This window comes from Artemia sp. Qi Xiang Cuo, chromosome 9 (genome assembly GCF_049724085.1).
Source record: "Artemia sp. Qi Xiang Cuo chromosome 9, ASM4972408v1, whole genome shotgun sequence".
NCBI lineage: Eukaryota > Metazoa > Arthropoda > Branchiopoda > Anostraca > Artemiidae > Artemia > Artemia sp. Qi Xiang Cuo.
Window position 1 is genome coordinate 73,780,806 of NC_142802.1, and position 16,994 is coordinate 73,797,799.

At 33.4% G+C, this 16,994-nt stretch overlaps 1 protein-coding gene across 2 annotated transcripts in view; it reads right to left on the bottom strand.

Moving 5' to 3' along the window:
• Nucleotides 1-7,368: 7,368 nt before the first annotated feature.
• Hip14 (palmitoyltransferase Hip14) overlaps nt 7,369-16,994 on the bottom strand; it is a 53,749-nt gene continuing 44,123 nt past the window's right edge. For both annotated transcript variants that reach the window (XM_089094179.1, XM_089094178.1), the window contains 2 exons: nt 14,137-14,262; nt 7,369-8,286 (listed from right to left, as the gene is read on the bottom strand). In XM_089094179.1, the coding sequence (XP_088950305.1) occupies nt 7,949-8,286; nt 14,137-14,262 (464 nt within the window). In that variant the 3' untranslated portion in view covers nt 7,369-7,948. The remainder of the gene's footprint in view (nt 8,287-14,136; nt 14,263-16,994) is intronic.

The window sequence follows — 16,994 nt, forward strand, 5'->3', positions numbered from 1 at the left end:
GCTTACGTCTCGCAGATGAACAGAGCAACAAGAACGATTAACGAGTCAAACAGTCGTAGCTGCAGTTGCATTGACAGATGTTAGTTTTGAAGAAGGGATCAATTGCATTGACGGATGTTATTTTTGAAGAAGGGAGCAATCTCTTGAAGTTGGCACTTCATAGAGCAAGTGCTTTTAGGATAGGAGGGGTAAAATTGTCAGATAGCAAAATAGGTTGAGAAAGACAGAGAGAGATAGATAGATAGATAGAGAGATAGAGAGATATAGCTAGAGATTTATTTTTCGAGAGATAGAGAGCTAGAAAGAGAGAAAGATAGAGAGACAAAGAAACAGATAGAGAGAGAGAGAGACGACGCTCAATTAAAAATAATGTACTTGTTTTACACTTAGGAGAAAGTACAATGACGATATCTAAGTAAAATTACGAAGTCAAAAGAAAAAAAGACAATGGTTTCTTATTATAAAAAGGATCGAAGCAACAACGAGTTTCTTCTACAAAAACATTTAAGGACAAAATAAGCAGCACAGACAACAATAAAAATACCATATACAATAGTAAATGTACGTTTCTACTAATACACCATTCATAAAAGAAACGAAGTAAAGGTAACCTCACACTTACATTGCCTAATTATAACTGGTCAATTAAACAGCCTGACAATGATCTTTTTCCGCAATATAAAAATCTGTATCCCAGTTTTTGCTTTTATGCTATAGTTTATGGACTAAGTTATAATTTGCGAAATGAACAAAATGCTTCAGCAATTGCCAGGGGCGAATCTCCAGCATTTTTATTGGAGGGGCAAGAGAGGTCCATATCTGGATAGTCAAAGGGCATGGGGTGTATAATATTTTTTTTCTCACACTTCACTGACAACAAATCAAGAACATTTTTGAAATTTGATTATAACTTGATACCTATTTTCTTATTAACATAGCAAAACATACGTAAAAACAAGAAACAATTTTCTATCAAGCTGCAATTAAACTTAGTAAAACGTGCTACTTCAGATAAAGTAATTTGGAAATGTGTTTAGAACTACTGTGAAGCTCTAGTCAATATTATCTGGGCATTTTTTTTACAACAACAATACTATCACATGATAATTAAAGTTTTTGGCAAAAATACAATTGTTTACAAATTTTGTCACATTTTCTTGTTCAAAGTGTCACCCTGATGTCAGTGGATACGGTATTTACCACTCTACTCTCTCAAGTTTTCACAAAATCAAAAAAATCTTTAAAAAAATGTATATGCAAAAATCGCGTATTTTTACTGAAAAATTAGGTCACAGGGATATGGAATCATAAAATTATACGATTTTGGTATAAAAATACAATTTTTTGCTTTTAACCAGCAAAACTTAAAAAGAAGCAATTAGACAAGAGCCTTGGGTAAGTTCAATATCTACATAGAAAACAAATTCATAATTGTGTGATGAAGAGGGTACATGCCGCGAGGACTTCACTTTAAACTCAACCGCTTCTTCGATTCTGGTCTAATTCCCCGTATAACTGAGGGATAACGAAGACAAAATTATGCAGACAATATTTCAAACTGAAATCTATCACCAGGGATTTATTTAGGGGGGCCTCAGGGTCCATCCTCCCCGCCCCCTGAAATCAATTTCTGGGCACTTTTTTTCAGATTTTCAAATAAAATTCGTTTTTTTTCATTACTCCCCCACCCGAGAAATAAAATCTTTACACCCATGTCTGTCAATACCCCACCCCTTTAAACTCAGCACTCTATCGACTAGTCTAACCCACTTTCCTTATAACTTATTTGATTCTCAAGATTCTGCCTTTTTTCACCAAAATGCACTCCATCTCCTATCCTCATCTGTAGAAATAGATGAAAATCTGAACTTCACATATCAAATTATTTTGCCGTATCTCGAAGGCCTTTAAAATCCTCCTGTACAAGCAACTGGTCGCTAATAACGGTAAAAAGCAATTTGGCAACGGTAAAAACCTCTTCATTAAATGCGATTGGTCGTTGTCAACAGTAAAAAAATCGTGATTTTCATTTTTTTACTTCCAGTAAAATTTATGTTACCTAACTAAGTACTTTTGAATTACCAACAGCTGATCTAATTTATTAAAACTATTATTGTAAAGGTTACTTTAAATAAATAAACATTACGAAAAACTTGGTTTTAACATGACTGGCAAGAGAAATTGTGTCTAGTAAAAGAAAATAGGCTCCAAACCAACGTTCCACTTTTACGAGTCGTCCTAAGGTTAGGTCCAACGGTATGGGTTGCATGCTTGGTTCAAGGCCGTTTGTCCTCCACGAACGGAGACCGTGTATTCGAGCTCTGTCGATAGCATATTCTTTATAACATTAAACACCCACTCAAATAGATAATATTTAAAAAATATTTCAATCAACTTCGAAGAAAGAATCCGCATTTTTTATTCTACATTGTTTTCCTTCGCCTCAATAGATGTAGAAAATACATGCAAACATTTTATTATTAGGATTTTTGTAATATTAACCTACTTTTTACGTTAAGATAATTAGAAATTTTATTATAGAAACAGAAAATTCCAATTTATTCACGAAATTCGACATAATTAATCCGTGAAATTATGAACTAAAGCTGAAATTTCTCTGGAAGTGAAAAAAATGATAAAATATAAATAAATAAAATAAAAAAAAAAAAATTTTGGTCAAAATCTAGTAGTCACAAGTAGACCTAGACTGACTAGAAAAATCTTGGCAGGCTAAGTGGGCACTAAACAGGTGAGCTTATTGCGTACTGAATTCTGTTAAAGTACATGAAAAGACAGGTATGCAGCAGTTTAGGGTCAAGAAAGACCGTTAAAAACTAGATGGTATTGGTGATATTTATTTTTTGACCTATGCGGAAACAGGGGAAAACTTTTTTGATTCATATGCATGTATCAGGTCTCATTTTATACGGAATTGGTTCTAAAAATGGAAACTAGAGTCCAAGTTCTACATACTAAAAAGGGTTTTTATCCTATAACATAAAAATATATTTTTAATTACTAGGAACTTAAGCACGTATTTATGTTAAATTGAAATATTAAAAACGAGTTAAAAATCAAAAAAGCTGCCAAGACAAAGAAAAAACGGCATATATTTCATATTCTTAAAAAAAAAGAAAAAAAAAGGTTAGACTTTGTTAAAAAACATAAAAAAAGAGAAGCGAAGCGAATTTAAATTTTGGTTCGTAGCTCTGACCAATCTTTTGAAAATCTCCAAAAATTTCAAAATTAATTTTGAAACAGAAAAGAAAGGAAAATTTTGAGAAAATACTTTTTAAATATACAACTATCTTCAAATATACTAATAAAAAAGCATTTTTCTCCAGCCACCCAGAAGATTGATATTTTCGAAGACAAAAAATAAAAATAAAACAGTTGGAAGGTCAAGACATAACTCGTCAGCATTTCTAGATAATAATGTTGACGTGATTTTCACCTTCACATTGAAGAAAATGGTGTCCCAAAGGTCTTTGAACTGCCCCACATATTCATTTACAGTCTTTAACGAAGTAATTTTCCCCGGTAGCAGGAAACGATTTTTTATTTATACATTTTTTTTCTAAATACTTTTAAAAACACTTTTTTTTACTTTTTAGTACGTTTGGAGATAAAACGTGTTTTTAAAGCTTAAAAAAATCTTTTTACTCTTTTGTAAATCTTAAAGCAGCCTACCATTAGCTTTCCATTATCAGTTCAAGCTATCATGAAGAATTAGCTGCATTTTATTGGATCATAAGAGGCAAAACGACCAAATAATTAATGTTATTAATGTTGTTATTAATGTAAAATTAGTGAATGAAATGATTAATATTAATTAGCTATAAGATGCGTGTATTGTTACCTGAAATCAATGTCTGTAAAATTCACCTCAATGGAAGTGCCCACGGGAAGTGGCAAAATAATGATTTTAAGATTTGAACTCCACAGATGAAGTTAAATAATAAGTTGAGACAAATCTGTCAATATCAATATTTTTACCAATTTATAATAACTGTAAAAATTACTAAGTTAACAAGTAAATTACCAAATTTACTAAATTATAGTATCAATATTATAATATTTCTACTTTTACTCATCCAAGTGAACAGGATAAGTAAACAAAGGCGCCAATCTGTGAAAATGTAGGCGGGGTCATTTTTTTATGAAGATGGTTATACAGAAAGATATTTTCACAATCTAGAGTGAAATTTGTCTTCTTTTCGATTTTTCAATGAGAAAACCAAGTTAAGGTATTTTTCAATATGTGTCTTAAACAAGTAAATATCCCAACAAACATGGGTTAGGGTCCCAGATTTACCAATAGGCCCGGGTCTAGGGTTGCACAATGCCAGGGGGCGTAATAAATTATACCTGAGTGATTTTTTTCTTAACAATAACTAGACTGACGTGATTTATCTTCAAACTGCCAGGTGCACTCCACCGCCACGCTGCCTATTCACAGAATAGTGACTTTAAAACAACAAAGGATTTCCGTGGTCGCTTTTAAACTGTCAGACGTCTTCCAAGAATAGCAACTGAGAGCTTAACATCACTTCTCTCTTTCACTGTATTTGGTTCGTCAGGTATGTCCTGTTCAATGCTTCAACTATTCCCGAATTTTCAACGATTTCCATGAAAATCTCGCAAAAACGGAGCGACGAAAACACTCGGGTCTAGAAGCGTCAAAGCTTTAAATCCGGCACTGGTTAGAGAACTTGGTTGGAAACCTAGACTCATCTTGTTAAAGGCATGTGAACCTGATTTTTCCACATGCCGCTGTTATAACTCATTTCATCGGAATTTTTTTTACGAATAATCAAAATGGAGGCAAATCTGTCAACAACAAATATCAGCACTTTTACAGACGAAATTATATTGGTTTGTGACAACAGAGATTTAGTAACCAAATTTAGTAACCTTTGTGACAAATTTAGTAACCTTTCACTTTCAGACATTTCAACACAATAAAATTGAAAAAAAAGGAAAACTGAAAAATCAGAACAGAATGCCCTAAACAATGTTAAGATTTTTTTATGTAGCATTTTTTCTGACAAATAGAGTGGGGGAAGGATACCTATTTAGAGAAGGACCATAGCCTTAAAGTAGAAAATCAAATTTTTAACTAAATTGCTAAGCTAAATAAAGCTCAGTGGACCATGTATTTTTTTGTCAGATTATTTAGTTTTTTGTTAACTTTTGACAAATATAAACATTTCTGAGCATAATTTTTCAAAATTCATATTTTTTTGTATATATCAATCTGTCCATTTTTGTGTTCTTGATGAAATTGAATCCCGACCTACAGTAGCCACTGCCATCTACTTCTGTTAGCATGAAACTATACATATGTTAACTTCGTACAGACCTAAGGTGCACTGTCTTGACTAGTCCTTTAAATCCAGAAGGCAAAAGAATAGAGGTCACTACATTTAATTTGCAACATGAAACTGGGTTCATACGTTTTCTTATTGGGACAGCACAATATTCGGAAAAACATTCATGTTCCACAAACTACTGAATATTTTAATTTTGTCGCTTGAATTAAGCATGAAGGATTAGACGATTGGATGGAGGGCAGGTTTGCTACGAACCTATGGGGATATGAATAAAAACTTGCAACCCCTCTGAACTATATTCCTGTATACTTAGCCACAATTTAGTTGGGTTGGACTGGAGTAGGATAAAGTTAGGCTAGATTAGTTTAACTCTTTAGAAAAATAATGAGAGATAACAATTAAAATTTGTCTGTAAATCATCCGTAATTTTATTTTCTCCATTTTGTTTATTTTGGGTAATGCTGTTCAGAACCGAAGTTCATCCATTGCCAATAAAATAAACTATTCATTAACTGTTGATCCATCTTGAAATATCTCGAATGATTCACACTGGATGACACTAGGCCTGACAAATCAAAATAATAGCCTGAAAAATAGTCAGTTTCCAAGGAGTGTTTATTATTTTAATTTTGTGACTTGAGTCACAATTTTCTTTTCTACTACAACAAGCCTAATTGGAATTAAATGTTTATGCAAAATAATATATATCTGACAATTATTTAGTCGTATGTAAATATAGATCGTATCGAAGATAGATCGTATGTGTTTTGATGGATAGGCATTAACAGATGCACACCCTCAATAACAGCTATTGCACCCTTAAATAACTATCCGATTCCCTAGCTTAATTTGTCAGTAATAAATACTGAAATACAAGTTTCATTAACTTCTTCTTCTTCTTCTATTTCACAGCAGGCGGGCTTATCACTTGATACTATTTAGCCCTTTTCCTTTTGCTTCACTCTGTGGGCTACAGAGCTCCTGGCTTGGTTGTCTCTGATTTATTAGATATTCTCAGATATCTTTCAGTAGATCTTTCGACTCAAGGAGTTCAAATATAAGATGATTAAAGTTTGCTGTTTTATCAATTTCTTCTTCTTCCTCCTTCAACTTATATTAACGTCTAATGAACCAAACCTGGTGTTTAAAATTCCCAGTTTTGATGGATAGGCATTGACAGATATACACCCTCAATAACAGCTATTGCACCCTCAAATAGCTAGTTTCATTCTAGTTTCATTCAATACAAGTTTCATTCACGATTGCTGTTTTACCAATTTCTTCTTCTTCCTCCTTCAACTGCTGTATTAACGTCTAATGAACCAAACCTGGCGTTTAAAATTCCCAGTTTTGATGGATAGGCATTAACAGATCTACACCCTCAATAACAGCTATTGCACCCTCAAATAGCTAATCAATAGTAATCAATGCTGAAATATAAGTTTCATTCACGATTGCTGTTTTACCAATTTCTTCTTCTTCCTCCTTCAACTTATGTAATAACGTCTAATGAACCACGCCTTGTGTTCAAAATTCACAGTTTCGATGGATAAGCATTAACAGATATACACCCTCAATAACAGTTATTACACCCTTATATAGCTAACACATTCCATTGCTTAATTTGTCAGTAATAAATGCTGAAATAAGACCCTTTCACATTTAATGTTTCACCCCTCCCTCCTCACTTCCTCCTTCAATTTATATAATAACGTTATTACTCCAGATGTTAAAAAATAAAAGACAGTCTAAGTTCAAAATTCTTGATGGATAGACCATAGCAGTTATATATCCTTATTAACAGCCATCAATTCCCTTGCTTTATTATTTAGCAATATATGTATAAATAAAGATATATATATATATATATATATATATATATATATATATATATATATATATATATATATATATTAATATATATATATATATATATATATATATATATATATATATATATATATATATATATATATATATATATATATATAAATATATATACATATATATTGGTATATTTTTAACATGAATTTAAGAAAGGAGGAGCTAAAGTACAGTATTGAATTGAGGGCAAATAGTTTACAACTTGGGACAAGAAGAAAATATTTAGGAAGAAGGCAAGGGCAAATGGTCCTTATTTTTTCCCCATGTATGGAGATATGGATGACACTGTGGGCTGTATGATGGGTGAATGTGAATAATTGAGTGAGTTGCAAAAGGAAGTATATGGAGGGTGTAAGTCTATGAAAGATGGCTGGCGAGTATGGCGCGGGATGAGTATTTTGCAAGTTTTGTCCAATTAGTATGATTTCTCGGGATTGCAATGGAGCAAAGAAACAGATTTTTGCAATTGGTGCTAGAATTGATTTTTTCGTATTGTATTGTCATTGCCACAGAGCATTTAGAAAAATAAAGTTGCAAATATTATTAATAAGAAAAGTTTCATTCATATTTGCTGACCCCCCTCCCTCTTTCTTCCTTAATTTTACACAATACCGTCTAATAAACAACTCTTTGTGTTCAAAACTCATAGTTTTGATGGATAAGCATTCTTTTGAATCCATATCCTTTTGACAAACTTTCTTATCACCGTTTCATTCGAAAAGCATTAGCAATTATATAGTTTCGAGCAATAAGCTCTCTTTTTCTTCTGATTCATAGTACGTTGTCCAATCAACAACTTCAGGCCTCACAAGTCCACAACATCTTAATTCAAAAAAATCTACACAATTTCTTACAATGCCTCTGAAAAAAGGACTTCTTCCATGTCTCCTATTAGAATCAATAAAATGTGAATATCGTCCTTGATTGATTCGTTCATTAGTGGTCATTGATATACATATGACCTGATATAATTGCGACACTGCCAGACCTCCAACCCAAATTGAGTGAATTAAAGCACTTCCGGCAGTAAGAGATACGAAGCCATTACATCTGGCAGCAGCAATAATAGCTGAAAAAAGAGACACATTTCAACTAATCAAAACACTTGTGCATCAACACTCAATCACTGGGGCCTGTGTAAATTACCAATAAGAACTTTTATTGAAACTGACAGATCAAACACCAAAGCCATAAAAAAAACTTGATCTGACCACCTCATTAGGCTCTTATGAACACCAAAATTTGTAGTTTCATTAAAATAAGTTTACTCAGGCTTATTTGTCATAGGTCGTAAGATATATATATATATATATATATATATATATATATATATATATATATATATATATATATATATATATATATATATATATATATATATATATATATATATATATATATATATATATATATATATATATATATATATTTTTATATGTATGTATATATATATATATATATATATATATATATATATATATATATATATATATATATATATATATATATATATATATATATATATATATATATATATATATATATATATATATATATATATATATATATATATATATATCCTGAGGCCATGATAATTTCAATGACTTAAATAATATGAAAATTGCAGCTTGAAATTTTAACTACATAAAAATATAACTATCGAATTGAAATTTTGTCTTACGGATTCAAATGCTTTGAACTAGACTTATTAGGAGTTTCACATACTGAGGCTGGAAGGAAAGGGTCCTTAGGCAGGGAGTAGGGCTCATGATAAATTAGGAATCTGCTAAGAGTTATTTAGGTTGAGAAGGTATTAATAATACCTTCACTTCACTTATTGACCTTCACTTATTCCCCCTTTTATAGACTTTTAAACCTATTTTTGTACCCTTGAACTCTCAACACCTCCAAAAATTCATTCAGTTTGCTAACATTTTCATAAAGAATGCTCAAATCATCAGCATAAGCTAAGTCTAGGGGACTTTTACTTCCCTATTTGATTCCATGTTTTCCCATAGCCTTTGCTGTGCTCCTTAGAACAAACTCCATCAAAATGATCCATATAGATGGATAAAGAACACAACTTTGTTTTCAATTATTAATGGCTAAGAGTGTTAATTTTGTCGACGCATCCTTTCTCCTTCCTAAAACCACACTCTTCTTCTCTTAAAACATTATCTAAAGCATCTCTAAGTCACAAAATTATTGTCATAAAATTAATTTACTTCCTATAGAAACCAACATAATGCCTCTATAATTACAACACTCACTATTATCACCTTTCTTATAGAGGAGTTTTAATTAAAGTTTTTATAAAATCGCTAGGTACTTCCCCTTTTTCAAAAATCATATACACAATCTTCAGTAATTTATTTCCAACTCTAAAACAACCATATTAGAAAAACTCATTTACCACACTATCAGCACCAGGGGTTTTATTATTTTTTTAAATCCTTTTCGCACTATTATTAATTCGTCCTCACAAAATAAATCTTCCTTCATTCCAAAGGTGTCACAAACTTTTTCATTCTCTTCTATATCTTATCTTGTAGCTGTGTCACGACTTATCACGTTTTTAGAAGTTCTGCCCATCTCTCTTTAACTCTTTCCTCATCACTAATTGTGGCTCCGCTCCTACCTTTAACTAGGACAAGTCCAGATTGACTGTTACCACTAAATCTTTTAATATGCAAGTACAATATTTTACTGTTATGCCCTCGGGCTGATCTTGCAGATCTTCAGCAGTTTTATCCATGGCCTCTACTTCACTGCTCCTTGATTCATATATTTATGTTTTCTCCCCTTTTCACGAATTCCTCTTATTTTCATATGATCTATCATTCAAATATATTTTGGGTCCCTCCTTCTCTCAGCTAAACTCAAAGCATTGTCACCAATATTCTTAGCTGCGTTTCCAACTTTCCTCCCAAAGACACCATCTGTGACTTAACAAATTATTTTCCTAAAATTACTCCATTCATATTCTCCATTGCCAAATTTCAGACTCCCCACTTTAGTATTCAACTGTTCCTGGAACGTTCCTCTCAAACTCTCATCGTGGAGTCTACCTAAGATATAACTTCCCGGAAGGTAGTTACCCTTCCTAAATTTCAGCTTTAGATTACCCCTAAACACTACTAGATAATGATCTTTACTTTTAACATCAAAAACAGCCGTCCTATACACCCTAGTATCTTCCATCGATCCTGCCAGTTTTTGGTATACTATAACATAATCGACAAGGCTAGCCGTCTTACTATTACGTTAACACAATGTTAACTTATGGGCCATTTTATGACCAACTACTGTATTGGTTATAACTAGATTGTTATTCCTAAAAAATTACAGCAGTCTATAATCTTTACTAGTTTCTAGGAAAAGAATTTCCTAGACTAAATTTGCCTAGACTAGGATACTATCTTCCTGTAGCTAAAAGTAAAATTCATCTGAGTCACTACTATCTCCATCAATCGGTTCTACAGGGCATATACTACTATGATTGACGCCCAGCACTTTTTATGAGCAACTAGCATACTATTACTAAAACCTTCCCAACCTAAATAACACTTAGCAGATTATTTATTTATCATGAGCCCTGCTCCCTGCCTAAGCACCCCGTCCTTCCCGTCTGAGTTTCTGAAACTCCTAATAAGTCCAGTTCAAAGCGTTTGATTTCGTCAGACAAAATGTCAATTCGATAGTTATATTTTTACGTTGTTACAATTTCAAGCTGCAATTTTCATACTAATTAATTCATTGAAATTATCATGGCCTCAGGAAAAGCAATGGTCCCAGAACCAGTGCAGAACACGGACTAACACATTTTCTAAAGTCTACACGAAGCGCTTAAGCCGGCTTAAAACCGGACAGCAAGAAGTCCCTCAGACCTCCGGTTGAATAGAGGCTTTGTGCAATCCTAAGCCCATCATGGTCACAACATGGTTTTAAACGCTTGGCGATGCTCTTCTATCAACTAGAGTCGAAATCCTGCACAAGCAATCTCAAGTCTATTACCTCCAACTCATCGGAAGCAATGAATCGGATTAAGTTGGAAGAAATTAATCGGATTAATCGGATTTTATATCGTCGTTTTAAAGCTAGTCTGATTCAGAATTTTAATTCCCTGTCTAGTAGGTGTAATTCCCTGTCTAGTAAGACAGAGGCCTTTCATTTGGTGTTAAAAAATATCAATATTTTCCCATCAATGGTAATAACTAAGGTGAACTAATTTGCGACATTTCACTACCGTTTTCTGATACCGTTGTTTATGTGAGGTTGCCTTATTGTGGTTTCGTGGTATCTATTGTCGCGATATTTTAGGTTCCCTTTATAATGCTGTTTCCCTCCCGCATGCTCTCTACTCCTTCACTTCTTTTTTCGAGATTTTAGAATCTGCGATTTGTCTTCAATTTGCGGTTGCTATTTTAAATATTGTAAATGATTACTTGTTTTAAGATTTAATAATTAAAGAGCCGCTGGAGTTAGCTATGATTAAGATAGATATTTGATCGTGAGTCTGAAAAGATTATCCTTACACATAATATTTTTTCTTCTTACAAGAATTTTAATAAAGTTTGACAATTTTATTTTCTTTTTTTTCTTATTCAGTTATGTTTTTAAGCCTATTGTTAATCGTTGCTTCGTTTCAAGCCTTTTTGCAATTTCATTTTGTATTTTATATACTTTTCCGATTTGAGGGAAACAAACAAACGTGAAAAAGACGGCAACGAACGAAAGAAATATCCAACACATACAGAAGGCCTGTACAAGTAATAAAAAGAAAATAATAATCGATGTTTTATTAATTTTTCGGTAATTTAGGGGACTAAAGTTTGCTCATATCGGGAGGTAAAGCACCGAATGGGGGACAAGAGAGGAATGGGCTGAGAAAAAGCTTGAGGGGGGGGGGGCGCAGAATATGGATGGGATGAGACATTTGAGGAAAATAATTTCTGTGCGATGGTTTATCATTGCACTTTTTTTAAACTAAGATAAGATAAGTTTTATTCTTCATTAGATACACATACAATATTACATGTTATTATTCCCCCAAAGGCTAATTGGCCTGTACAAAGGGGGAAACAGGCCAATGAGCCTTTGGGGGCACAACCTGACTCAGAGTTATGTGGTGCCTCAGTTACTCTTCTACACTCGTGCGTTTCTTTACCTAGCCTTTTTAGAAGAAGAGAATATGGAACTTAGAAAATTTCTTTGTTCTTAGAAAAGTTCTTAGAAAATTATTTGCAAGCTTCTTAGTAACAACAGTTCTGGAAGTGTTTAGAAGGTGATTTGTATTTATTTGTTTTGTTTTTTTTAGTTGTTTTTTCTCCCTTTCTTTTTCCCGTGTGTTTAATTGGTCGTTTTTCTAGATGGTTTTATTTTAAAAAACTGTTTTTTCTTCTTTAAAGTTTTTTTTCTTTCCGTTGAGAAAGGCTCCCAGACGTTGAGTCGAAATATTTGTTTTTTTTTATTAATAAATGTTTGTTTTTTTTTGCTTTTTTTCTTGTTCCACTGCTTTATTTAAATCAAACCGTTTTCCTCTCTTAATTTTTCGTAAATGGAAAAGCAGCGTTATCTAAGAAATTATTTACAATGCGGTATATTTAGAAATTTCATGGTACTATTCAAAACTTCTGGTACATTTCAGCGCATTTAGTTGTATTCGCTTGGTCAAGGTTTTTTGTCTTCATATATTCGAAACTCACCAGCCACTTCTTAGAAGTGTAAGCCCAAGAAAAGGGATTTTAGCTGAAAAAAAAGAGCTAAAAACAGCATTGCTTGCTTTTCAGTCGATTCTAGTTCTTTTGTTTTTGAAATGGAAACTGAGGTAGAAAGCTATATTAACACCACAAAGAATCTTTTATGGTACTATTTTGCTCAGACGAACAGATAAACTTTCAAATGGGGTTAAATCCATTTATTTACACAGTCTTTCTACTGAGGACGGTCGCTGTATATGTGACCGAAATATCTGGACTGTTTACCGGTTTTTCACTGTCTAAATAAATGGATTTATCCCCATTTGAAAGTACCATCTAGTGCAAGTAGAACACCGTTAGGTACAGAAAGAGCAAAAAGGAGATAATTCATGGTTGCAGTGATAACTGCAACCTAGTGGAAAACGAGCCACGGTCCATAGTGGCCAAATACTTAAAACGCGTTTAAAAGAACTGTCAAGCGAGAAAAAATCGTCACTCGTAGCTGATTTAGGATGGATAACTATATTTTCGAATAGTCTTCATTGTTTTGAAAACAAATTTATGGAAATTTCAAAATTAGCCGGAAACCTCTAGAAAATGGCATCGGATCGAAACAAGAAGTACGACAATGGAATCCTCATTGCCAAAAACTCCATACAGACAACCTGTAGTCTCCCACCTTGAACAATGAGGAAAACCATTTTTTTGCATGGCTAGTACTGTTATAAAAAAAAGGTAAAGAATACGGCAGTGGACTTTACAGTCCCTACCGGCGGTGCTGATCTCCGTTTGGTCCTTAAGCCAGGAGGTGCAATGGGGGGTTGGGAGCCAGCCACCCTGTGCTTTCGCACACCCTTCCTGTTTACCTTCCCCAGATTTCTTCAGGTACCCATTTAGAGCTAGGTCAACTCTGGCTGAGCTTAAAGAGTCACACCACTGACCCCCGTCCCAAACTAGTACTGTTGTATTCTCTGTTTTCTTTTTTTTTTATTATTAATTACAAGCGGGGCACTGGAACAACATTGGGGGCTATTTAAGGGCTTATTTGAAAGATAGTTACAATATCTAGTGCCCTTTTAGGTAAGAAATTACCTAAGAGATCGTGCTTATTTCCAGTTACTGTCCCTCCAGTCACATCTGTACAGTAAGCATACAATCGTAATCACAAGTTGAAGCACACAAAACGATATAAAAAAGGGTAAAAGAGAGCGATAAATTACCTTCAGAAGTTTTATCTGGCAGAGAGCATGCCTCTTTCCAGTAGGATACACATGCATAAACATAGAAGATACACATTCCACTTAAGGAGAAAAGAAAATATACAAAATAATGATGATTATTTGCTCCTGAAAATATCAAAAACATAATAAGTACTACAAACGAATTAAAACCATAATAAAAGTTTACAAAAGAAGTATTCCAGCAGGGAAGTAAAATACAATTCGTAAACAAGAGGAAATATTGAATAGACTAAGGAATCCTGATTTTCCTCAAGTTTCCAAATATTATGGGGGCTGCTACTTACTGAATAAGCAGGTCCAACTGTGTCCTTTTAAGAGCCTTTTTCTTAAATTTGATATCCAGTGGGGTGGAGGGGGGGGGGGAGGATTGAGGAAGGTAATAGCTTCCATCTTCTACCTAATTTAAGTTTGGTGTAATTTTTAACGTTCTAATTTACCTCCCAAACTCCCTTCCTTCAAACGGCGTTTAATGAAGGAATATCTTACTTTTATTACAGAAAGGTTTCGAGTGAGATACATTAAAGTTGCACTCGTGTGTATGCCTTTAAGAGAAGGTGTAGGGAGCATCTCTCCAAGAGTGATATTTGTCCTACGAATCACCTGAATGACATATTTTTTCTTGATAATTGTATTTGTTTTAGGGTTGATTTTAATATGTTGGTTGCAGCGAAAGCTGCAAGCTAGTAACGAAGCACGGTCAGAGTAACCAACATGTTAAAAAAAATTATCTAGTCAAAGAAAATTATCACTTATAGCTAATTTAGGAAGGGTAAATATTATTTTGATTAGTCTTAAAAATAATTTTTATTCTAAAAAGATCTATTGGTATTTTCCAAAAATAACCGGAAACCCCTCGAAAAATGGCAACAGATCGAAACAAAAATACACCATTGGAATAACCATTGCCGAAAACTCCATACAGGAAACTTATACCCCCTCCCCACCTTGATAGCAAGGAAAATTCTTTTTTGCATGGGTAGCACTGATATTTCCTCTTCTTTTTTTTCGCCGCTTGCTGGGAGCTAGAACATCACAGAGAGCCCGTTCGGGGCTCATTTCGAAGGAAGTTGCAATATCTAAGTGTTTTTTTCCAAATGACAAAACATAATATTTAAAGTTAAGCAATTTTTGATAAAACTGCCAATTCATATATAGGACGATGCAACGTATGTATCTTTTGACAGGGGATATGATACCAAAATTAATTGATTATACATGGTAGATTGATGCATATATACAGCGACGTCATATCAAAACTTAAACCGTGATATATAAAAACAATGTGACGCCATTTGCAATGATCATGGTTGCAGCGATAGCTACAACCTAGAAAAAAACGAAACACGTCCCATAGTAACCAAAAATTTAAAAAACAACTTAAAGAAAAGGTGCATAGTGAGAAAAAACTGCCATTTTTAGCTGATTCTGGAATGGTAAGTATAATTTCGACTAGTCTTAATAGCAAAAGTGCATCAAAAACAAATTTATGGTAACTTGGAAAGATAACATAAAAGGATAACAAGTTAAGTCGCACCAATAGTTGAAGTTGGTAATTAGTAAAGAGCAAAAAAAAAAACAACACTTATAAACAAACTGCTGCCAAGAGAGCAATCAGTCCCAAGATTGACTTGAAAAACATGAAATGATGACCAAGAAATTTTATTTTTAGAATTTTGAAGCCCCTCTCCCCAATAAAAGCAATGATGCAAGTATTGTATTCACCTCTTCACTATGAAAAAATTTGAACCGGATGTTTTAGAAAATCCACTGAAAATGGAAATTATATCAACACAAATACACCAAAATGAGCTCATTCATTTTAGAAGCCGTATGATGAGAATAAAATTGCTGGAAAAGTGCGTCACTTTTCATTGAAACACAAAATAAACGTTATCAAGTATTTTATAGCATGTTACATTAAGACAGGGCTAATTGTAGAGAGAGAAAAGCCCTAACAGATATTCCAAGTCACTGAGAGGCAAATGTTAAAATGGCTGCGGCACGGTTAAATGGCGGGAGAAGGCATGACTTTCTTATTGGGCATATACTTGTCATGTTAGTTTTTGGAAAGGCATGCCTACCTAGACTTTTAGGCATGTTGACCAATAATTTAAAATTGACATAGGACCGTTAGATTGCCGGGAATGATAGGCAAAAGTATCAACAGTGAAGAGGTAATGAAGTACAGGATAATGCATTCCCTCATATTCAAAGTAATTTCTGTTCGTTTTGGCTTTAACGTTGCTCTTTACTTTCTTGTGGGAAAAGTGGTAACTTAAGGTTGTTAAAAAGGTGTACTTACAATATGTCAGGTATGGCTAAGGGTATTAAGTTAAAACTTCCATGGGATGTTGAACTAAATCAAAAGACACCTCCTGTATCCAGGTTGTCAAAAACCTGTGCCTGCAATATATTAGAACGACTAAGGGTACTAAGCCCAAACTAGGGGAACACTGAGAGGGATATTGAACTAAATCAAAAAACCACTCTGTATCCAGGTTGCAAAAAGGACGTATCTGCAATATCTCTGGCCCAGTTAAGGGTATTAACTTGAAACGTTTATGGAATGTTAGGGGGATATTCAACTAAATAAAAAAAAACTGTGCATATCCAGTTTGTCAAAATGACTTATCTGGAATACCTAATAAACTACTGAGACTATCAAGCTGAAATTTTCAGGAAACCTTGGGGAGACGTTGCAATACCTCAGCAAAGGCTAATGTTTTCGGCTGAAACATTTACGGAATGCAGAAGGGGATGTTGAACTAAATTAAAAGACACTGAATGCATCTAGTTTGTCAAAAGAATCTATCTGCAATATCTCTAAAGAAACTGCT